General features: G+C 39.1%; 1 protein-coding gene across 3 annotated transcripts in view; it reads right to left on the minus strand.

Annotated features, from left to right (window-relative positions):
- The window catches only part of LOC124789700 (N-acetyl-D-glucosamine kinase), a 195234-nt gene that overhangs the window by 33989 nt on the left and 134883 nt on the right, over positions 1–26362 (minus strand). For all 3 annotated transcript variants that reach the window (XM_047257148.1, XM_047257150.1, XM_047257149.1), the window contains exons 3-4: positions 21602–21700; positions 18081–18222 (exon numbers count right to left, since the gene is read on the minus strand). In XM_047257148.1, the coding sequence (XP_047113104.1) occupies positions 18081–18222; positions 21602–21700 (241 nt within the window). The remainder of the gene's footprint in view (positions 1–18080; positions 18223–21601; positions 21701–26362) is intronic.

Here is a 26362-nt window from a genome sequence, read left to right on the forward strand (position 1 = left end):
GAACATTTGTGTCCACCTCAAGTTGAACAGTTTCGGATTGTGCCATTATCTAACATGACCATTATGCGTCGCATACAGGACATGGCAGACGACATCCAGAGCCAGCTTGCAAATATCTGTAAAGATTTTATGGCGTATTCTCTAGCTCTGGACGAAAGTATTGATATCATTGGAACAGCGCAGCTTGGCATATTTATTAGAGGCGTTAATAGAGATCTTCAGGTGAGGGAGGAGCTCCTCAATGTAGTAGCCATGAGGAACACTACAACCGGAGGTGATATTTTAAGTAGTGTTGAAGAAAGTGTTGAAAATATAGGATTGTCGTGGAATCTTTTAGTTTCAGTGTCTACAGACGGTGCACCAGTGATGACAGGGGGAAAAAAAAAAAAATCAGGTTTCGTTGCACTGATGAAGGAGAAAATGCAAAAACTGACCATGCCGAATGAAATAAGGGGCGTTCACTGTGTGATCCACCAGGAAAACTTATGTGCAAAGAGTATCACTCTAAAAAATGTGATGAGTGGTGTTGTTCGTACAACCAATTATATAAGGAAGCATGGGCCACAACACAGGCAATTTAAAAGCTTTCTTGAGGATGTAGAAAGCCTGCCTTATTACAGCGAGGTCCGCTGGCTTAGTCGTAGCGAATTATTAAATCGATTTTTTTGCCTATTAGATGAGATAAATATGTTCATGGAAATAAATAACGTGTGTTCCTGAATTGAAAGAGCCTTCATGGAAATGTGATCTCACTTTCTTAGCAGATTTAACTAGCCATCTGAATGCTTTAAACATTTCCCTACAAGGTAAAGATCTGCTAATTACTCATTCCATAGATCGAATACGAGCTTTTAAAATGAAATTGACACTTTGGGTGAGTCAGCTGGAAACAGGAAATCTAGCCCATTTTCCTAAATTATCATCCATGCAAGATGTTCACAAAGACTGTGAACGTTATTCACATAGTTTAGTTGCCCTTAAGGAAGAATTTGATCAACACTTTCAAGATCTGACAGCACTAGACAGTGATTTTTATCTGTTCTCCTCTCCATATTCAGCGAATATTGAAGAGATTCGTCCTGAGCTGCAACTAGAAATTATTGACCTGCAGTGTGACAGAATACAGAGACAACTTTCAGAACAAGAAAAACATTTTGGAATTCTACAGACACTTCCCTCAGGATAGATTTCCTCGTTTGCACAAACTGGCGGCTACAATAATATCAATGTTCGGTTCCACGTATGTTTGTGAACAACTGTTCTCTGCAATGAAATGTAACAAGACGCGCCTGAGAAACGCATCGACTGATCGAAATTTAAACTGCATGCTGCACCTACAATGCACAAGAATATATACTCCGAACATAGACGCAATTGTAAAGGGCAGAAAGTACAAGATAACCGAGAATCCCACACTTCAGTGACACCTTTTATTGTGTAACAGTTCACAAATTAATACGAATGTAGAGGCATACACTAAGCTAATAAAATTATGTGGCACGTGTACATTCTCCTTTATTTGTTTCATTTGTCGCAGTAATAATCCGTGAGTGATATCTCTGCAGGTGGCCGCGGATTTACATTGACTGGCGGCAGCTGTTGTGTGCCTCACGTGACTCTCCCCACTCTCCGCTCTGGTCCGGTAGTGGGGGTAGCGTGCTCGCGCTGCTCCGTGCTCACGCCTTGCTGCTCACAGCTTGCTCCGCGAGCACTTATGTTGTGAAGCCCTGACTTAGACCCATGGATGAGACTGATCCCATCTGTTGTGAGGACAAGGGGAGACAAAGATAATGATGGAGACATCGGAAGAGGAAGTCAAAGAGTGACTGTGCCAGCTTCAGTCCATAAATGATGAGGACAGACTGAGAGGTAAAGGTAAATTAGGGGAAGAGAAAGGAAATTAATAGCACAATTAACAACTAGTCAGAAAATGAGAAGGGTGAAAAACCAATTAAAGAGAGAGGGAGGAGGGACAAGGAGAAGAATAAAGATGAAAAAGCAATAAAGAAAATAATTAAAGAAGAAATAATAAATAAAAAACATCCATAAATAACAAGAAATAATGAAACAGGGGCATGAAATGTTGGAGAGCAAATTCCCACCTCTAGAGTTCAGGAAAACTGATACTGGGTGGAAGGATCACAATAGCCTGAGTGTCGCAGCCATGCTGGAATAGATAGAACTGATGTTTGGTGCTCTTCATACACGCATGTTGCTCAAACTTTCTAGTGATATTGGCTCTGTATTTGCATATATTAATCAAGTGTCAAATACAACTTGCTCATTCATTTGCATTAATAAATGTGTATCTTAATTTTTCAAAATAAACTAATACATAAATAAATGATTGAAAACATGGTTCAGTCAAAATTTTGAACTTTTGCTCATCTTGCAATCTAGTGATGTCCATGATGGGTCTTGCCACTGTAATTTATTCTCGCAACAACAATGAGTCAATTTAATATGATTTATTCAATTTGTAAACATTTCATTCTGGACTTATTTTCTTTCTTGTTTCATCTTAATGTCACCACATCATCTAGTAAAAACTCAGTAAAGCTGGTAACATTTTTACCTGATATTCTAATATGTAAACAGTGACCAAATTTATCACTTGCACATCAATTTGGTAAATCAATACAGTCTCTCAGTATGAGAACTTTTGTTGAAAACCTGTTCAGATAAAATAAGATTTTATAAGATGATAAGAGTTTAGTGCTATTTCTTCCTGTGTTTCACAATATTGCCCAATTTTAAGCAGAGCAATAGATTGTTTTCTCGCGCACATCCCTTGCACTAGCACCATGTGAGTCAAATGTCACGTGACTGTTCGAGTAACGTCTATTCTGTACAGAGCGCTTAGTCGTATCTAGAAATCTTGACCCTGTTTATGCGCAAATAGCATTTGCTGACCCTTGCCCTTCCAAATTTTTCAAAATAAATCTCTGCATAATGTCAATAGCCAAAGCTTCATCTGTAGATGTATGGCGACTTCTGTTCACTCTATGAAACAACGTAAAAACGTTGACCTCAGCAGCAGTAATTTAATCTGCAAATATAATACGACCTTGTATTTTTTGAGTGATGAATTTGGGAAAAGACCTAGTATTATAATCAGGTAAATATGGTGCAAACAGTACACACATCATGGAGTACAGGCATATGTTTTTGCTTACAGTACACTTAAAGATTTTGGTCTAGGATACTAAATGTGGAAATAATATGATTATTTATTTGTTCCCATACAAGATGCTATTAGTTGTGTATGCTGGCAGCTTTATATCTACCATACATTTTACAGCCTATCATCTGCAAACAACAAGACGTTTTCTATTTTTCGTTCATGTGGTTAATCAGACAGACACCCATTTATCTGAACAAGAAAGCAGTCCACTTGAAAAGGGTCCTAAACATAAAACAAACACTGTGGCATCCCACAAAATAATAGATGAGTTCATAAGAGAAACCGAACACATCATAAAGCAACAGGAAAGACTGAACACACTTTAATTCAATGCAGATCTGACCAGAAAAGTAGATGCCAAAGAAGTAAAAACACATAATCAGAGACAGCAAAACAACCACAAAATACAAGGAGCGTTCAAGAACGATTTAATGTAATAGGTTCTTATACCTTTCACGACCTGCTGAACTGTGAACCACCTGAAGAAGAGCAGGAACTGGGGACTGACACAGAAGAGAGAGAGCCACGCCTTCCAACCAGGAATGAAGTCACACATGCCATAAGTAATCTAAAGAATAATAAGGTAACTCGAGAAGATTGTATAGCAGATGAGATGATAAAGTGGGGAGGCGACAAAGCAATACACAACATGACCAACATAATTCACCAGATCTGGAGAACAAAGAAGTTGCCAGAATGGTGGAAGAATGCAATTGTAGTACCAATACATAAGAAGGGGGACAAGAGAGAATATCACTACTAGAGGTCGGATACAAGGTGCTGTCAAAACTATTGCTCAAGAGAGTAGAAGAACAGGTTGAAAGTACAGTTGGCAACTGCCAAGTGGGATTCAGGAAGGGAAGAGGTTGTATAAAACAGATATTTATCCTGAAGCAACTGACAGAACATAGGGCCTTAAAAATCAAAAAGACAGTAATAACCTTAGTGGACTTCACAAAGGCATATGACTCCATCAACAGACAGACTCTCGTTAGGATCCTGAAGAACAGAGGACTTGATGGAACTTCACAAGAACTCATAAAAGAAATTCTGACAGACACAAAAGCAAGGGTGAGATTCAGAAGAGCACTGTCAGAAGAATTTTAGATCAAGACTGGTGTTAAACAGGGAGATGGATTGTCACCATTGTTGTTCAACATAGCACTGGACAAAGTGATCAGGCAGTGCAGAGCAATAAACGAGGAAATGGGGATACCAAAGACCCATGTGGTAGACAAAAAGGACAACAGGGCTCAAGTGAACTGCCTAGCCTTTACAGATGACATAGCAATAGTAAGCGAGATAGAAGAAGACGCAAAGACCCAACTCGACAACTTAAGTAAAGTAGCCAGAAAGGTGGGACTGAGGATCGCCTATAACAAGACAAAGACATTAAATACCACAGCAGACTGGGAAACACCGGAAGGCACAGTGCAAATGGTGGACAAATTTAAATACCTGGTTGATTTTATACCAGGAAGGAACAGGAGCAAGGAGGGAATAACAGAGCGGATAAAGAAGATGAGGTCAGCCTTCTGCATGATGAGAGAGATATACAATAAAAAGAATATATCCACAGAGGCAAAAATAAGCCACTACAAGGCAATGGTGAGGAATGCAGTATTATATGCTGCTGAGACGATGACACTAGGAAGAAATTGGGCAGAACAACTAGAAAAAGAAGAGAGAAAAATACTGAGAAAAATACTAGGTCCCAAAAGAGGTGGAGAGAGGTGGATGCGAAGACCTAGGGAAGAATTGTACCGGAACATGAGAACAATATCCAGGGAAATCAGACTCAAAATGGTAAAGTTTGCTGGACATGTAGTTACGATGAGTATGGATAGAATGATGGAGAGAGTGTGGGAAACAACAGGGAGGACAAGGGGGAAAACAGGAACCAAGTGGGTTGTTGAACTTTGGAAGGACTGTTTGGAATTGGGGATCAAGGTCGAAGGAAAGGAAAATTGGAGGAACAAATATACACCAACCAATATGCCGGAGATAAATGACAGAGAAGAATACAGGAAAAGATTAGAGTGTCACCAGTGGAGCCGACAGGAGAAATGGACGCTGAAGATCCCGGAAGAAGAGCGTGAGAGAAGAAGAGAAAGAATGAAGAGGTTCTGGGAGAAGAAGAGGAAAATGCAGTCCACAAAGGGGTAACCCATGTCCTACAGAGGCCGTAACGCAAGAAGAAGAAGAAGAAGGTTCTTTTACCTTCTTTATTAATGACCATGGGTCAACATACATGAGATCTTTCAATATACTACCCACCTATGTCAATACGCCACTGCCACCTTCCTGGAAACTTCACTATTGTGTTGTAGAACCACTGTTTCAGGGTACCAGGCACCCACTCATGGACAGCAGCAGCATCTAATTCTTCATGGTTGCCAAACCTCTTACTTTACAGCTAGTCCTTCATATTATCAAATGAAGTATAATAATAGGGAGTGAGATTTGGTGAATATTATGGGTGTGGCATAAAAGTGAAATCAGTGGCATTGCTGGTGTAGGACCATGCATTGTCATGCTGGAGGAGAGCTTCTTTTGGCCACTTTCCTTGTCATCTTTGCTGAATCCTATCTCCAAGTCATGTAAGGGTGTCACAGTGCACACTGCCATTGACACAACCTCAATGTTCTCCAGAGACTGTATGAAAGAAAGTGAGTACTGATCATCCATCTACATTGCAAATTCCTTCCACTATTGAACCCAGTGATCCAACTGTAAACAGTCATTTGTGCACGAGCTTCCTGACCACAAACCACAATTAAAAGTTTATAAATAGCTGATGTTTTGACTCTTTCTTTCCACAAAAACTATGCTGTCCATGGTAGTCTATCTTGTCAATAGCTTTCTCTACTTAATAGCCAACAAATACTATCCTTTCACTACACATGGTATTCACAACTGCCATCTAGCATCTGTATTGTACACTAGAATCAGTTCAACATCCTAGGAGATGGCCCATAGTTTGAGCGGTATTTATAAAGAAACACAATTTTAAGTCATTTCTGATTGTCCCTTGTAAAACACAAACACAACCGAAGAAAAGACCAACAGACGACTAGTGAAAAGCTAAAGCAGGCTGAAAGGGCAACACAGTTGGAATCAAGAAGGAGACAAAATACTTTGACAAGACATTACAATTCATCCATAGTAACAACATTACAGAACTAACAAGTGATCCAAAAAACAGATACCAAGGAAATGTGCAGAAAACTCTGAAAAACATTGAAACAATCTTCACACAGACACACACTCAAAGAATGATACATAAAAATTACAAAGCCCAACTCTGAAATCATTACATAAAATTCACAAACCGGACATCCTAAAAAGATCTATGTTCAACTTCACCGAAGCAGCAACCAACTGTTTAGTCAAACAATTACACACGTTTGCTACACACAATATATAAATACACAGAAAACAGAAGCCTAAAGAACTCAAGTGAACTAACAGATGGAATAAGAAATGGAACATAACAAACACAGTAACATTAATCTCATCTGAAAAAATTTCCATGTATATACACATTCCAACAGAAGACTCTGTCAACATTATGGGACAACATCTGCAACACTGGCAACAAACATATAAGGGATATCAGTCACAATCATGCTCATCAGAAAACAAAACTATTTTCTTCAGCAACAAGTTTTACTCTCAACAACAATGACTACCTATGAGATCCACAATCCCTCGCCTCTTTGCCGAGATATTCACGAATCACACAGAAAACCAAATCTTTGACAAAATTTTAAAACCAAAGCAGTACAAAATAAAATCCAGAATGAAATTTTCACTCTGCAGCGGAGTGTGCACTGATATGAAACTTCCTGGCAGATTAAAACTATGTGCCCGACCGAGACTCGAACTCGGGACCTTTGCCTTTCGCGAGGAAGTGCTCTACCATCTGAGCTACCGAAGCACGACTCACGCCTGGTCCTCACAGCTTTACTGGCAGAAGTATGTCTGCTTGTGTCTGTATGTGTGGATGGATATGTGCGTGTGTGCGAGTGTATACCTGTCCTTTTTTCCCCCTAAGGTAAGTCTTTCCGCTCCCGGGATTGGAATGACTCCTTACCCTCTCCCTTAAAACCCACTTCCTTTCGTCTTCCCCTCTCCTTCCCTCTTTCCTGATGAGGCAACAGTTTGTTGCGAAAGCTTGAATTTTGTGTGTATGTTTGTGTTTGTTTGTGTGTCTATCGACCTGCCAGCGCTTTCGTTCGGTAAGTCACCTCATCTTTGATTTTATATATAAAATGACAGGTAAAGACGTACAACAATAAAGTTACACTCAAGGTGGGCAACACACAAAAAAGAGGCAAAGTCTCAACACAGCATATCAAACTAACAACACAATACAGAATAGATTTTGAAGGCAAACCACCAACACTGATAAATGTACCAAATCTGGTATCTGTTAAGCAATTTGTAATTGTTGTCAATTTGTATATGTGGGCCAAACATGTAGGAATTTTAGAACCAGATACACAAAACATCTCAGAGCAATAAAAAGTAATAGCTCCCCCACAATTTTTTGTCATCACCTAATAACAGAACATAAGAAGTTATCTAAAAATTCTTAAAACTAGTAACAGCTTGAACCAAAAAATCAACAGGCCAACAAACACCACATACCTATAACAACAAGTGAAACAGCATCTGAAGCCTTGTGCTTTGCAATAAATTATATTAAATGTGTTTGTGCAACAATAATAAATGACAAAAACAGCAAAAGAAATAAGTGCTCTAATAGATCATGCAACAGATAAGCAAGGACATAAAAAAATGTAAGTAATATGCTAAATGACATGGCATATAGCGATTGTCAGACTAAAATGAACCAAAAATAGGAAAATAGGAAAAGTTTCATTGTTTACAGATAACAGGCTGTAGAATGTATTGTACATACAAGACCACCAGTATAAACGGCTAACAGTGTCAGCTGGGTATAGGAACAAATATATAATCATATTATTTCCAAATTTAGTATCCAAGACCTAAATCTTTAAGCACAGCAAACGCGAAAGACATATAATGCCTCAACTCAGTGATATAAACCTTAAGTGTGTACTGTAAGTAAACTAACATAAAATATTTGACACTTCATAATTGGTGTCTTTCTGAATGTAAATACTTTTAGCTAAAAAATTCATATAACCTACATGAGAGGTTAGCATGCAACAAATAATTTTCAGAAGAAAAAAAAAAAAACCACTGAAGGTAGCACAAAATGTTGAAACACATTTAAGTAATAACAAAATTATAGACGGTGTCTCTCATCACGAAGAACTGCTCTCCAGTTTTACACAAACCACTATCAGATATCTACATAATGCCAAAGTCAATGTCTGTTTAATATAAACATCAGGGATATGTGGAATTTACAGTCCTGAGTTTAGATATTACAATTAGAAGGAGTGGCTAATGAGATAATGATGAGCCACAGACAGCAAGCATATTTAACAACCATTTTTTAAATGTAGTAGAAATTATTGGGACAAACAGTTCAAGAGAAAAATTACAGCAGTATGCTTAAAAAGTAACTCCACAGAATTCAATCATATGAATGAATCACCAACTTCTCCATCCAAAATTAAGAAAATTAAATATTCTCTCAAAAATAAAAACTCTTCTGATTTTGATGGTGTTTCCAATAGAATACTAAAGATTTGTTCCCATATAATAAGCCCTCTCTTATCTGAAATATGCAGTGCATCACTAACTCAAAGCATTTTTCCAGGGAGACAAATGCCACTGTCAAACCAATCCATAAAAAAGGTGGTAAGAGAGAGATGTCATTAACTACCAACCTGTTTCACATTTTACAAATTTTTTGAAGGTATTCTAGAATAGCGTTCCACCCAAGAAACAATAATATTTTCAGCAAATCACAGTTTGGATTTCAGAAATGTTTTTCTACTGAGAATGCCATTTGCATGTAAACTCTCCAAATTTTACAAGCATTAAATAATAAAATAGTGTCAGTTGGTATTTTCTGTGACCTATTTAAGGCATTTGACTGTGTGAATCACACCATTCTCCAACATAAATTAAGTTTTTTTGGAATTTACGGTACACCCAACCAATGGATAATATCATGTCCGACCAAAAGAATGCAGAAACTTGAACGTAGACCAGAGACATTAAACTAATGGGAAGGAATCATGTATTGGGTACCCAAAGCTCCATTTTAGGTCTTCCATGGTTCCTCATATTGATCTTTCACTTAATATACATGAAGCAGAATTAGTTCTTTTTGCAAATGACACTAGTATCATAATTAATCTAAGCAGAAACAGGAGAAATAGTAAACAATGTTTATAAAAGTACCACTGACTGTTTTTCCACAAATGTTATTACCTTCAATTTTCAAAAGACACAGCATATTCAGTTCTGCACATGTAGGAGTACTACATCAGTGATAAGGGTAACACATGTTTAGGAAATAATAAATCGGGTAGAAACTTCAAAATTATTAGGTGCCCATGTTGATGAGAATTTAAAGTGGAAAAAGCATATTTTGGAACACCTAAAACAAATTAATTCTGCCACATTTGCACATAGAATCATTGCAAATCTTGAGGAGAGACCAGTCAGTAGGCTGATTTTGCATATTTTCACTCATTAATGTTCTGGGTAACTCATCTTCAAGAAAGAAAATCTTCATTGCTCAAAAAGTGCTGTAAGAATAACGTGTTGTGCAGACCTATGATTATCTTGTAGGCATCTGTTTAAAGAGTTGCACATTCTGACTACTGAATCACAGTGCATTTATTCCCTCATGAAGTTTGTTATAAATAATCCACTGCAGTTCAAAAGGAACAGTGAAGTATATAATTAAAATACCAGAAGGAAAAATGACATTCATTACTCTGAATTTACGTTGTCTTTAGCACAAAAAGGTGTGCACAATGCTACAACTAAAATTTTTGATAGCTTGCCCAGTGATATAACTTGTCTGACAGATAGTAAAATAAAATTTGAAAAGAAACTGAAGAAGTTTCTTCTTGACAACTCCTTTTATTCCACAGAAGAATTACTGATACTGTAATGTGTAAAATGTTATGGGTAGGAATTATTAACTCACATCTGGAAAAAACACACATTTATAAATGTTCAGCATCTAGCAACATTTAAAAATTAATTTGCAATGTGTATGTAGCATGATTCATTCTCCTTGACAACTACATCTATTCCCTCTTCCATAGAAGAATTTCTACTACTGTAATGTGTAAAATATGGTGGATAGGAATTACTAATTCACGTCTGGAAAATGCCTTTATAAATGCTCAGTAAGCAGGTATAATTAAAAATTAATTTGTGATGTGTATGTAGAATGACTTGCAAATGATCCATGGAATGTGAAACTAATTAACTAACTTGATTTTTAATATCTGGGGATTTTCAATTCCCTGCCTGATGTCTGCCAGTAAGCTGTTATAAATTTTTATACCACAATATAAAACTACATTGTGAACTCTACATAGGCACACATAGCAAATGTGGACAATGTTTTTGTGGAAATCATGTATGGTTTGGATACAATAGAAATGAGGTACAAAATGGTACATTAGACTTACACTTTACTGGACAAATGCACGCACAGGACACAAACATGGACACACATGTGGATGCTAAGAATCAACTGAAGTCTCTTACCAAGTCACAGATATTCCACTTATAGTACATCAGTAATGTGTGCTCAGTGTGCAGAGCATGGAAGGGAAAATGAGAGTGGGGTCTGCGATTGTTGACATGATGGGTACAGATGTGTATACCTTGCTGGCATTTTTGCGAGACAAAACTGGGCCTCTTTTCGAAGTGATGCTGCGCAGATGCATGTAACCAATTGTGTCAGGGCTGGTACCTTTGTGAGACATGACTGGACCATTTCTCAAAGTTGCAATGAGCATGGCATGAGCGCTGAACAGATGGTATTGTTGTAGCGGACACAGGAAGTGTCCGATGTCTCTACACGATACCAGTGGTATGAGGAATAGATGGGGGTGGGGATTTGGTGACGACTGATGTCACATGCCAGAGAGACTTTGATTTGATCAAATTGGTGGCATTTGTTGACGGGGAAGTGCAGCTGATGTGAGTGGCTAATTTATTTGCTGGAACTAACTTCGATGGACAAGGTCTCCACAGAGGTCATCCGAGGCAGAGCAGGGGCTGTTGGCAGGCAGGAACGCAGGATACCAATGTGTTTCAGATGATTGCTGAAGACGGTGTGGGTGGTGTTTCAATTGCAGCATCCCAACGTTGTGATGAATTCCTATAGTGAAGAGGCACCAAAGTTGTTAGTGACAGTTGAAGGTGAATTGCGCAATTGAATGTAGTCAAAAAGGTGTAGTGTTGTGTTCAGTTCCACCAACGTGTCCTGAATATGGCATCCTAAAGCATTTTATCAAACTATTGTAGGTGTGTAATAGTTGAACATGGAACCAGGTGAACATACGTGGTGAGGTCAGTGTTGTTATGTGAAGATTGGCAGAGAGCGAGCTGAGCTGTGTAGTGGGGAGTCACACAGAAGAGACGTGGTAACAGCGAGTTGTACAGCTGGAGGCACATGCTGGATGATGCCAGTGAGAGGCTAGTTGGGTGGCAAGCCGGGTGCAGTGTACTGTCGTGTGTGCTTCTCCATGTGTGAAGGGTCAGTGACAGCATGGATGCTGGGTGGAACGATGAATGGGCATCAGACTTTGGATGGGTGTGACTGGTTAGTGGGACCAGGGCCTACCGTGCACTCCCACTCTTGTCATCATGACGGCTGTGTGTCAAGGGTACGAGCTAGCTGCTCATGCACCATTGCAGGGACCAGAGGAAATGTTGTTATTATATTTCAGAAGCAACATGTTCTCTTTACAAAGTGTGTCAGCATAAAGCAGTCAGAGTAGTGTTGTAAACCGCCAAGAGCTTGTCATCTGAGGAAGGCACACTCCATGAGTGTGTCAATGGATATGTGTTTGTCTCCCTGTTTTTTGTCTTCAATAGCTGATGTACCAACTAGAGCTGGAGGCCCCAGGGTGAAAGGACCTGGGATGCAGCAGCCCATGAGGTAGAACTGGCATAAAAGATCCATCGCTAGGTCTGGCTTAATGATGTCCTTAACAGAGAAAGTCCATGTGAGGTGGGGAGACAGTGACCATTGTCGTGTCCAGGTCATGGATCCATGTACTGTAATCAACGAGCTGTCAGCACGTAGTTGCAGTGCCGTAGGTTTCGTGTTTGTCGATGTGCCACCAAGTAGTAGAAGATGGATGTTGGAACTGATATTTGCCAAAAGGTGGTTCATCTGAGGTGAAGAGGCAGGCAGTGTGTTTGGAAACACAGCTCTCAGAAGTGGGACCAGCAGAGTCGAAAGCTCTGTGGAACACTCATTAGAGTACAAGTCAATGAGAAGATCATGTTTATGTGTGTAATTGGTATGCGAAATCTGGTAGCAGTCATTGTCGGTAGAGTGAGTGAAGATCTGCTGCTGTACAGAACATTAAGGTGACTAGAAGTCTTCGGAACAGATGAACTTGTTGAAGATGGCAATGTGCTGAACAGGTGTGTGCACAGCATACTCTGCAGTGTCCTGCGCAGGCACGACGTGGATGGCAAGAAGTGGGGGTTTGTTGATGTCCATGAAGGTCATTGCTCCGGCTTGGCACAGTGACGTCAGAGTCAGAAGTAATCAGGCATGGTCTGTCAAGCTCAGCAGCTGATGGGAAGGAAGCAAGCTAGGCTGATTCTGTGGCACATGGCTATCGGTGTTGTTGTCAATGATATGAGTGAATTGTCAGTGTTTGGTGGAAAGTTGTCGATGTAATTGTTCATTTGTGAGTCCAGTCATTACAAATGGTTTGTTGACAATCGTCGACCAGGCTTGAGGTGGGTCGAGGTGAAACTCACTATGTTCCACATCCGTACATGGTGTGGTGCCAGTGTTCGAAATCCAGACAGCTGACGGAAGCAAAGGCGGGATGGACAAATTCATGCGTGATTTGGAAGACACAATGTCCACGGTAAATGAAAGCAAATACAGGCTGTCAGACTATTACAGTTCAGCAGCTGCAAAGTATTTTTGCAGGGTCAGAATTTTGTGTAAAAAACTGTACACAGCGGTAAGGAAAGGTGGGCTACAGAGTGGTGTGGCAACTGTCATCATAGGAAAGCTGAACAGGCGCAGAAATAATTAATGAACAAGTTAACACAACAAATAGAAGATTTACTTAATTTGTATTTCTCCAAACATACAAAGACTCATTACATATGATGCAACACGAAATAAGTCCAGCTATCGAGTCACAAGAAAGAAGCACAAACAAAGTGTTGTAGCAATGTGGCTCCAAATGCAAGTGTACTGAGCCACTGCCACCATCCCTCTTATATTGTGATAGCAGAGGGAACTTGAGGAACTGAGCCACTAGCAACTATGCTCAGTGGGTGTGCTCCATTGGGTCTGCTGGATCCCACATAACCGGTATTGGCACTGGATGGAAATTTGCAATCCTGCTGCTAAGACAACCATGGTGTGGTATCCATACTCTAAAAGGTCCCAAGGCAGACTGTTTATTGCTTTCAACTGTTTGGCATTATTTTCAAAAGTCGAAGTACACCATTGCAGCACATCACTTGCAGAATTGATCGCTGCACATGGTCGGAGAGTCGGGCGAGAACCACACACTGTCCAGAATGGAAACTATAAGCGTGATGTGCGAATTTCTGCACACAATGGTTACACGAGGGTTGCACTGTCCTTGTGTAATAGCTGTGTCGGCATGAAAATTACCTCATACATGGCTGTCATAAATTTTTGGGATCACCACTATGGGAGTCAAGTATGGTGTGGGTACAATATAAACGAGTTATGAGACAGTATGGTAGACTGTACTTTATTGAACAAATAAATACACAAATAAGACACAAAACTATTCACCATGGACACTAAGAATGAACTGAGGTCTCCAGTTGTTAGATACATTTCATTTATAGTATGTAGCAGAGAGGAATTGGGCATCATTCATCATTCATGTAATGTTGAGGACCACAAATGGGGAAATACACTAAAATGATCAACCTCGAGAAAGAGCAAATAGTATGACTCAGGGCGTGCGAACAAGCATCTCGCAATAGAAGAAGCTGTCAGCTGTTCACCTGCTATTGTTGTAAGCATCTATGGAATGTTGGTGAAGGACGGTGAAACTACAAGTAGGCAAGAAGGTGATGGACATCTGCACCTCATCACAGAACTTTTAAGTCAGAGGCTTTCTCATTCTGTAAAGCAGGGTAAGTGGCAACCTGTGGGGGATCTGATGACAGAGGATAATGCTGGTGCAGATACAATTGTTTTAGAGCACAATGTTCAGACACATTGTTGAACATGGGATACCATCCCCATGTTGGCCCAAAAACATAGTCAATATATCTGCAATGGCATTGGATCACTGAGATTGGAGTGCGGACCAAAGGAAACATTTCACATCATATAAAATTTTTGTTACACCAGGTTGAGTGTCATATCCACATGCTCAAAACATGCACATCACCACAAGACAGGACAGTGAGTGGTAGTATCATGCTGTGAGGGACATTCACCTTGGCTTTCAATTGACCTGTAGTAGTAACTGAACCAGCACAACAACGGTGGATTACATGGACACTGTTGTGGGCTACCTGCATCCCTTTGCCTTCTATGTCTTCTCTAACAGCTAAGGCATCTTTCAGCAGGATAAATGTCCATGACATAATGCCATGATCATGCTACAATGGTTGATGAGCATGATAGTGAACTCACACTGATATCTTGGCCACCAGATTCATGATTGCAAGAGGCCATCAGCTCTACACCCACAAACCACTGACCAGTAATTTATGGGAACTGTGTCACCTGTGCAGAAATATCTAGCACTGCATATGTCAGGAAATCAACCAAGGACTTGTTGAATTCATGTCATGCAGAATTGCTGCTGTGTTACATTCCAAATGTGGTTCAACATGCTATTAAGCAGGTTGTCATCATGCTGTGACTCATCTGTTCACATACATTTTTTTATTATTTTTCTTAGACTTTATTCTGTATATTCACAGGGTCAGCATGTTAATTTGTTCATACAGTAATCTTAGTGGTAGAGGGTGAACAGATATCCTTCCTGCCCCCCCCCCTTCCCCTCCAAGGATGGAATTATGGAATTTGTGTACCCCACCTGTCTGTGTCTACTGTTATCCCATGTGAAATGAACATTTAGAAAATATTTGTGAAATGTATAACTGAAGTGGGACATGCATACCAGCCTGGTGTTCAACTAATCGGGTGGGAAAACACCTACAAATAATAAGCAGGCTGGCTGGCTCACTGGCTCTCATCATTAATCTGAATCCGGGAAGTGGCACGTTAACACATGCCGCTATCCAGTGGGTTCATCTGTCCATGCATAAGTGTCAGTCTCCCTAGGTTCCTGCAAGATATTCCATAATCAGCTGTATACTATATCTCTTACAATAAATACTTTTATGACATTAGTTGAACTGCTCCAATTGATTATGCCATAGGACTGTACTAAGTGAATACATGCTGATAACCCCATCTGCAGGCTAACACAACAATGGATATTTTTAAGTGCAAAGCAGGCACAATTGAGCTGTCTGGTTAACTTATCTGGGTGCTGGTGCTCCTTAGCTTAATAACCATCTGGATGCCTTGGGACCTCAGACATGGAGACTCATCCAATGTGGGCCAAATAATCTCAACTTCCAGTATCTGCATGTCAATTTTGTCTGTTTGGAGTTGTATACTATGAGTCTCTTTAAGATTAAGGTTTATGCTGTTTGCTGTTAACCAGTTGTAAACATGTTCCATTATTGTCCTGGCTGTGTCTGATATGGCCACGTTTGGGCCCTTTATCAACAGACTAGTGTCATCAGCAAGCATTACGGTTTTTGAAAAGATCTTCAGTCTCCCAGGAAAAATCATTTATGTAGCTCAAGAACATGAGATATTTGTATTTATTGAACACATATGATAATGATAATGCATATGGCTAGGCCAGGAAACCTATCTGCACAGAGCTCAGCCACCAGGTGCACGTCATTTTAGTTATGCCACTTCAGCGACTTGCATGTCGATGCAGATGAAATGATGATGAAGACAACACAACACCCAGTCCTCGACTGGAGAAAATCTCCAATCTGGCTGGTAATTGAATCTGGGTCCCTCGCATGGCACATTACCACGATGATAGAAGTGGAAAAGATGATTCTTATGAGCTCTGTAACTATGAATAAAAAGCTCATCCTATATCCACCAAATTTAAATCAGTACTCTGTGGTTGGAGATGGCAGACAGATCAACAGAAGCAGTGTCTGCAATCTATGATACAGTGAATCACAACCAACAAATGTAAAAACTTCATCAATTGACAAAAGGATGTTTATCTTACATTGGTCTCTGTAGACTTTCTTCAGAATTGTAAGGTTTAAGATAGTCTTCTGTGGAGAGAAAATGGGGGAGAACAAATATGGAAAAAGTCAAAGAAAATGAGATGGAAGGAAAGAAAAATAGGTGCTGAATATTGAAGGTATACTCTCAAAGCAAGTGTACTCAGAATAGTCTTATATAATGTATATCCTGATGACTACCATATTAATGGACTAGCAAGGCTCCTTATTTTATTTTACGACAATGCTGCCACAGATGAACAAGATAGGAATTTCAAGGATGCGGAACAGAACATGATATCTACGCCAGGTGAACTGTCAAATACCATGAAGAACTTCTTGGAGGTTAACCTATCAAAGATCCTTGTTTACATTCCTCTTTTGAAAAATGTGAAATAGTGAAGCATATGAACTGCTGAATATATATTGTGGCATGATGAGTACCTAGAACACAATTTCTGCTCTAAATAACTTTGAGAAACCTTGGACAGATTTCTGACATTCATGATACATTGACTTAAGATGAGAAGCAAGATGAACACACAAGAATTAACTGACGATACCCTCAGTACATCAGGCTTGGCACTTTACAGCTGCCTATGCTGTTACTGTATGGTATCATCCCATAAAAAGCAAGTTGATGTAGCACTCAGCCATGTGGTATATATCATTACTGTATGTATCAAGACAAACCCTACACCTTCTTATTTCTTGCTGGCCTTAGACCAGCAATCATAATATAGAAATTCTATGACGACAGAAAGAAACACACAACTGACAGATGCAAAGCACACTTCTCATGACCATGACCAGCTGCATCAATATTCCATCCATGCCACAGTTCCTTAGTATGAACTACAAGTCAGTAAGAAAATCAAGGAGCCACAATACTTCAAAAATGGAGATTCAAGAATCAATGACATATCATACTACTTACGTAAGAACTACTGCATTGTTACTTGCCTATTCCCACAAGGAAAACTCTGAACTGACTTCACACAGGAGTCCAATGTGAATGATTGCAAGTACTGCCAGAAGGATTATATAACATATCTATTCACAACAGGTAAAAAATAAAATTCCACTGCTGTCTTGACAGGCTGGGGTGTCAAAGCTACAGTGCTAAATTTAATTTCAATCCTCCCTCTATTTCTAAAATTCATGTTGATTGTTTTCAGAAGCTGTGTAATAATTTTATTTGTCATAAATCCCATTACAGTGTGGTAATGAAACATTTTACCAAGTGTTTTGCTGGAAATAAATTTTTTTGTGCAATATGAATAAGAAAGATAAACTTAAACTAAAGGTGTAGTATTTCTCAGTCAAAAACAATGGATATACAGGTTCATATGTACCAGTTCTTACAGCTAATTCTGTTTTTCTTTCTCTCTACTCATTTTATAGCTAAAAAAAGTAGGACTGAAGATTTAATTTTGATTCCTTTATTTTTTACCATGGCGATGAGCTGCTGCAATTGAGCCAACAGTGTCACTACAGACAACATAGTGGCTGCTGAGGTTTGGATATAGTTCATGGAGCTCATCTTCCAGCTGTTTATTGGTCTCCTCTTGTTCACAACCACTGAGGCTCATTCCCTATGAAACATTAATGCTGTTAGTGTAACTCCAGAGATATTGTGAATAAATATATCCTGTATTCTCAGTGTTTATTACATTAAATAACACTACTGCCGCAGCTGTGGGTGTGTAAGTTTGGATGTCTGCATGTTTGTGTGTGTGTGAATGTGTGCACATTTGCTAAAGAAAGAGCAAGTGCTCAAAAGGCAATGTCAATACTGTCTTATTTTGTGTAAACAAATGCAGTGATAAACATATACTATCTAACACCTAAAATTTATAACCCTAATAACTGGTCACTTAGATAAGAAGAAGAGGACCTGTTAGTAAAAAAGAAAGCAGGGAATATTGTGTTGCCAACAGAGAAGCAGTAACAGCAGAATGGGCTGGTTAGGAGAAGTTGATGACTTCAAACGTGGATGTCACGTTACAGAACCATCAGGAACACTTCAAATCTTATAAATCTGCCCAAGGTGATGTTGGTGGTGTGACTGTCAAGTGGAAATGCGAAGGAACAACCACAGATAAATCAAGACCAAGCAGACCTTATGTATTGACAGTGACCACTGAGGAGGGTAGTTGTAAACAATCACATAAAATCAGAAGAAGGAATCACTCACAAGCTCCAATGTGCTAACATCAGTCCAACAAGCACAGTACCTGTGTGAAAGGAGAACAATGACACAGTTAATAAAATATTCCAGGCTATTATGCTGTGGTCTAAGGGATTTCACTTCAAAACCTGACATTTCGTCCCATCTGCGGAGGACATTTTCAAGGGGGATCATAGTTTTATTGAACATCCGATTCACACCGTAGTCACTACTGACCAATCTCCGTGGCCTCTCTGTATAGCCATTTGTAGTATCTGCTTGGGGCTGCCAGTATTTGAGTCCGGTCAAAATGAATGTGATGGTCTCCTGGCTGTAAAGCATGTTTCACAACAGCTGATCTGTCAGTCTCCCCTCTTCTGCAACTGCCCTTTTGCTCTTCGAGTCACTTTTTGACAATTCTTTTTGGGTACCCACATACACCTCCCCACAACTACACAGAATCCTATACCCACAACTACACAGAATCCTATACATTCCAGCTTTTTTCAGCAGTTGGTGAGCATCCTTGGCCAATTTTAGATGAGCTTATATCTTCCGTGGGGATGTGTAAATTACTGCGATGTTCCGCTTTCTCAAGATTTTTCCTATGCAGTCAGTCACGTCCTTAATGAATGGCAGGAAAACTTTCGATTTTGCTGGGGCTTGAGCATCACTATGATTTCTACCTGGTGGTCTTAATGCTGTTTTCACTTCAGCGAATGAATAACCATTTTTGAGCAATGCAGTGGAGAGATGTTTTAATTCTGTATCAAGCACAAGGGCAATTGCAGAAGAGGGGAGTTTGACAGATCAGCTGTTGCGCAACATGCTTTACAGCCAGGAGACCACCACATTCATTTTGACTGGACTCAAATACTGGCAGCCACAAATGGATAACACAAACGGCTATACAGAGATGCTATAGAGATTGTGAAACACCCCAGGAATTTTATTACGAAGGAGGAGGGCGTGAAATTGAATTAAATTTGGATTCCGGTGCTGAAGAAGATGTGTACCTGTCTTCCACTAAGGGATCACAGTAAAAGCGGACGACGACAATAGACAACAGCCAGTTGGGCTCGTGTATTCAAACATGTGATGTCATGCCACTGCACGGAAGCTCGCACAAGTGGAATTTTGCTGTAGACATTAGCAAGCCAGGACGTGAATCTAACATTCAATAAAGCTAGGACTCCTCTTGATAATGTCCTCCACAGATGGCAACGAAATGTCAGGTTTTGAAGCAAAATCCCTTAGACCATGGCATAACAGCCCAGAATATTTTATTAATTGTGACAACTCTAGCAGTGAAAGTTTACATTTTACAAGGAGAATGATGCTGAGAAGCCTCTCATAAGCCACAAATTTCTGTTGAGACACTTAAGATGGTGTAAAGTGCAATGCCACTGAACAGTGCATGACTGAAAATGAGTGATTTTGACTGATGAATCATTCTATACCCTGTGACAATCCAATGGAAGGGTTTGGAGAATTCCTGGAGAATGTACCTGCCACTAAGCATAGTGCTAATAGCAAAGTACAGAGGAGACAGTTTTACTGTATGGCAGTGTTTTTTGTGGTTAGTGTGTGGTCCCTTTATTGTGCTTGAGAAAATGCTAAATGCAGATGAATGTGAATGCATTTTACAGCATTGTGTACTGTGTACTACAAAGGAAAACTTCCGAAAAGATGATCATCTGTATCAGCATGACAGTGCACACTATTATAAAACAGCATCTGTGAGGCAATGGTTTGTGCACATGGACTGGCCTGCTCAGGACCACAAAGTAGACCCTACAGAACACCTTTGGGATAGTCTAGAATGCCGACTTCACTCCAGACCTCAGTGTCCAACTTCACTTCACTCTGGTATCAGTTCTTCAAGAAGAAGAACGGGTTGCCATTCCTCCACAGATATTCAGACAGCTCATTGTTAATCCACAGATTAAATGAGCAGATGTGGCTCAACAAGATGCCACATACTTTGAAAACTTGAAGCAAAGCTGTCCCATGGAAAGTTACAGGTTTTACTAATATGTAACTGTTAGTATTCACTCACTGAATTCTGTGTCACAGGACTTCTAATATTTACTGCAGTGACATACCACGTTAACATACATGTTACATTTGCAAAACGTAAACTAAGGGAAAGGCAACTACTCACCTATAGTGGATCAATGCATGGAGCACAGTACCATTTAACAAGAAAAGGTATTCACACTAACTTTCAAGCACTAACTCTTTTTCTAGCTGTAGTAGAAACATGCAAACACACACCCACACAAACACAGACTCCCTTGGCCTCAGCAAGACAAAATGTGTATGTGTGTGTGTGTGTGTGTGTGTGTGTGTGTGTGTGTGTGTGTGTGTGTGTGCGCACATACTATTGTTAGGAAAACAGATAGTACTCAAAAATGAGTGTGAATGACATTTTCTATTAAGTGCTACTGTTCTCCACACATAAATCCACTATAGGTGAGTGGTAGCCTTTATTTTACATATTGCTCCAGCCAGATTGCTACATGCAAAAGTTATAACTAATTAAATTTAACATACCTCAATGAGAATGTTAACAACTACTGCAATATTTATTAATTCATTGGTTGCTTATACTATCAGGTGATTACTGGCAATATTTTAGATTCAAATAAGAAACACATACTTCCAGTTCTCTGTTTCTATACAGCTACTTCTAAGATTTAGGGTTTGCATCTTCGATAATATGACAATCTTATAAGATGGTACACAGTAGTTCTTTCTTTTTCCTTCAGTAAAGCTTCATTGAGATGATAATATTATCTTACCAGAGATGCCAAAGGTTTATCAATAGGAAGTTTTGCAGCTGCCTTTGCTTCTTCTACCATTCCATTGATACGCTTCTCACACTCAGCCATTCCAAATAGCTGAAACAAGACATTCAAACGTTATTTGACATTTGCCCATGAATTAATAACAATTTCTTTCTTTATGTAATCACAAACATTCTATGTTAAACAAACCAACAGGATTTCCAGGCAGGAATATCAACAATGCAGTAAAAAACAGACTGCTACTCAAGAACTAGTCAAGCTGCAGACAGGCACAATTAAGGCATGTCTGCAGTGACAATAATTTCCTTGCTCAGTATGCTGAGGGTCTCACCAGGGCCTTTACAAACAGGCACTATCCACCAGACCTAGTCTGCTAACAGATCTCCCACACCATTTCCCCTCAAACCCCCAATCCTCCCACCAACCCCAAGAACCAGCCACAAAGGAGTGTCCCCTTCATCATGTAGTACCACCCCGGACTGGAACGACTGAACCACATCCTTCATCAGGCCTTTTATTACCTATCATTGTGGCCTGAAATTATGGGCATCATACCCAAGATACTTCCCACCCCTCCTAAAGTGGTGTTCTGTCATCCACTCAACCTTCACAACATACTAGTCCATCCGTATGCCAATCCCAATCCCTTGCCACACGGATCGTATCCCAGAGGAAGATCCATTGCTGAATCACATGTGAAAGCCGCCATGTCATTTACCAGCTCTGCTGCAATCACTACGCAGGCTTTTTTTTTTTTTTGGTATGACTATCAACCAGCTGTCCACCAAGATAAATGGCCTCCACCCAACAATTTCCACAACCCCTCTGTCCTATCATCTCCTCCCCATTCTCATCTCCCACCCTGTTATTTGCAGCCCTATGCCAATGCACACACCTGTCTTTCCTCACTTCTCTCTTTGTTTGCTCCTTTTTTTCCCCCACCTCACTGCCCCACAACCTCCTGATACTGTGCCTGTTGGCAGTCTAGTCCCTGCACACTCCACCAGACAGCGTTTGTCTCTCTCTCTCTCTCTCTCTCTCTCTCTCTCTCTCTCTCTCTCCACCTGTACACTGCTATCCCTTACCCTTCCCCACCCCCTCCAGCTTGCTGCTTGCCACCCATATGATGTTGCATTCTGGCCCAAGATGCTGGAGTTGGAGGTCACGTGTGTGTGAGGTGTCTTGCTTGCGTGTGTGTGTGTGTGTGTGTGTGTGTGTGTGTGTGTGTGTGTGTGTGTTTTTTTTACTGAGGAAGGCTGTGGCTGAAAGCTTATGCAAGTGTGCTTTAATTGTGCCTGTCTGCAACCTGACGTGTTCTTTACGGTAAGTAGCAATCTGTCATTTCCTACATTGTTGACATTCTACGTTAAACTTATCTCTGACTTGCAAATTTATCCACCTGACATTTTTAATTGCGCATGGCTTCAAATTTCACATATTACAACCATACCAGTGTTGGTTATCGATTCATACTGTCCAGCTACATCTCCCTTGACGTAGAGCTGAGTACAGCTTTTATGTTATCCTTGATTAGTCTTACTTCTTCCAACCTCCTCATTTATTTTGCCACACAAAAGGAAACTCTTGTTCCATAAGCTAGCATTTTAATGAGTATCTATGACAGCCTGATTTGCAATTCAGTAACTAAGATTTTTTGCAATCTGTATTTGCTTTTTGTTCCATTTTAGTGGTGTTTTTCTTGTAGATACTTGCACTGAAATTGTAGGAAGACAGGAGAGTTGTTATGTCTTTAGTGTAAATAATGAAATTTCTAAGCCTATTTTGTATCTGATCTCAGTTCACCACACTCACAAACTACCTTTACCGTTTCTTTCCTTCCTGCCATCAAAAGCAGCTCTAATTTTAGCAATATAATGAAGAAAAATCAACTCTGTTAATACATGATCTGCAATCTGTATCCTTCACTGATCTGTCAAATTTATGACCCCCAGAGCAATGTTTCAATAGTTCTGACTAATGTTTCCCTTATCTGTGACTCAACTAATAATCTACTACTTCCCCTAGCCACTCCAGCATCACTTCAGAATTCTTCATTTCTATTAGGTGTAATGACAATCAATCAGAAATAGTCCTTCCGTTGTCTATGTTCCACACAGAAATTTCTGGTAATTACTAATTTAAAGTGTATTATGGAACTGTAGAGTGATAGAACACTTCTTGTTCTCTTTCTTCAGATGGAAATTGGGCGATCAGCTCAAATACTTTCTTTACCAGACAACTGCAAGCAGAGAGATCATCTCCAACTAACCACTGGCATTTAAAATGGTATTATAAGGAATATAAAAGAAGCTGGACTAAAGTAATAAAATATGTAAAGAAAATGGACATTAAATAGGACAATAAACACAGACAACAAGGCAAAAACAGAGTGGATGACCATCAATTCAGAAACAGGAAAGGCAACATATAAAAATAATAATCCCAAAGAAATCAGATGGGAAAATTCGCTACAGTGAAACCCAGAAACTACAGCCCAAGCATTTAATGGCTACTACATAAATGTGTGTAAAAATCTGATAAAGGATATGTAAACTCCAACAACAAGTGCTATGAATAATTTAATGAAATAAAGACATCCACTATGAAATTTTAGATACCTATATCTGATGAGGGAAGATGAAATAACAATATCATAAACAATTTGAAAAACGCAAAGACCCATGACATCCACAATATCTCAAATAAGATTATTGAATTCTCATCCAAATTCATTATTAAATACTTGACCAGGATGATTCATGAAGCAATCACAGGTAGACTATCCAGATAGTTTAAAAATTGTTAGGGCTATCACTGTACAAAAAAGATGACACTACAGAACCTGAAAACTGCAGACCTGTTAGTATTATACCAGTAATACCTAAAATCTTTGAACACATTCTGTAAAACAGATTAATAAGCTTTTCCCCATCACAGAATATCACAGCCAGAAGTAAATATGAGTTTCAAAAACATATATATCCACTACCTCAGCAACACAAGAACTTGTTGACTATGTACTACAAACAGGGAGAAATCAATAATTGGACTATTCTGTGATCTATCAAAAGCTTTTGACCTAGTTAATCACAACATTCTCCTTGAAAAATTAAAATTCTGTGGGGTGAGAGGCAATTCATTCAATCTTATAAAACACTACTCAGTGAACAGATACCAAAAAGTAAAAATAACAGATGAGGAGAGAAATAAATACCACTCAGACATGGGGATGATCCAGAAAGGCATGCCACAGTGTCTTAGGCCACTGCTGTTCCTGATATATATATAATAATGACCTACTGGAGGAAACTTAATAAAGATGAATACTATTTGTGGATGATAAAAACATTTCAGTATGGGAATTCATCTAGACAAAGTTACATATGAAGCAGAAAGTGTATTATGCAAACTAGAAAACTGGTTTAGAAATAATAAACTGATAATAAGTTACAAAACGACAAACATTATGAGCTTTAAAACAATTGACCACAAGATAATAAGTTAGTATTAAAAATCGAGGGATACAAACTTGAACAAGTACCATGTCTAAATTTGCGTGTCTCCATGTTGATAATAAATAAACATGCACAGAGCACACCAACAGCATAAACAGTAAATTAAATTCCAGCTGCTATGCACTACAGAAGTCAGCCAATAACAGTAAGTATTGCAGAATTCTCAAAATATTTTACTTTGCACACTTTGAATCAATATTGTTATTTCGAACAGAACTATGGTGAAGCTCACTACATATGAAGACGATACTCATCATACTTAAAAGTGCTATACACATTATGACAAATGCGAAACAACAAAAAAAGCACCAGATCAAAATTTAAACGGCTAGACATTTTAACAGTAACAAATACTTATATACATAAAATACTGGCACACACTAAGGAAAACATTAGATATTTTAAGAAAAATGAAGAGCTGCATCAACATGGAATGAGAAACTGTTGGGAACTGAGAGCAATCCAACACAGGACAAGTTGCTACGAGAGAAGTGTAACATATATGGGGATGTACCTAATCAGCTGACTTCCAAACAGTATCAGCACAATAAATAAAATTAACATCTTTAAGAACACAGATATATACTAGGGAAAAATCCATTTCATTGTGCAAGTGAGTTTACTAAGTACTGCAAAGAAAACTAAAAAAATTGATAGGAAGTAACCATCAGTCAATTAAAAAAATCAATAAAAATGTATGTACATAATTTTAAATGTAAGGGAAATATTCATGTACTGTGATAAAGAGCTGAATACACTGTAGAATATCATATATGTACTATGCTGAAATCTGTGCTATAAATGCACTAAGTTGCAGAAAGCTGTTATTGTATAATCAAAATGTCAAGGCCTATATGTAATGTTACAACATGTATCAACTTAAATACATCATATGACTAAGTAAATAAATAAATTTCTCTTGAACTTGTGTTCTAAGTGACCTACTGCCCATCTTACCCCTCCCAAACCCAATTCACTCCCATATCTCCCTCAACTATTTGGTTTTTTTATTTCCTGAAATGAACTTAGGGAGTGTGCTATTATTTAATTATTTATGTGTGTTTCTATTGGCTGTGCTGGGAGTTGTATCTCTGAAACATAAGTAATAGCCATCCCTTCTATACCTCTGTGAATTAAATGCTTTTATCATCTTAGTAGAAAATGTCTTAGCTGAGCTTTCATCTTATGTCCACTTCTTTTTTATAAAGATGAAGGCTGAAGTTGTTACAACATAACTGTA

The sequence above is a fragment of the Schistocerca piceifrons genome, chromosome 3 (assembly GCF_021461385.2).
Source record: "Schistocerca piceifrons isolate TAMUIC-IGC-003096 chromosome 3, iqSchPice1.1, whole genome shotgun sequence".
NCBI lineage: Eukaryota > Metazoa > Arthropoda > Insecta > Orthoptera > Acrididae > Schistocerca > Schistocerca piceifrons.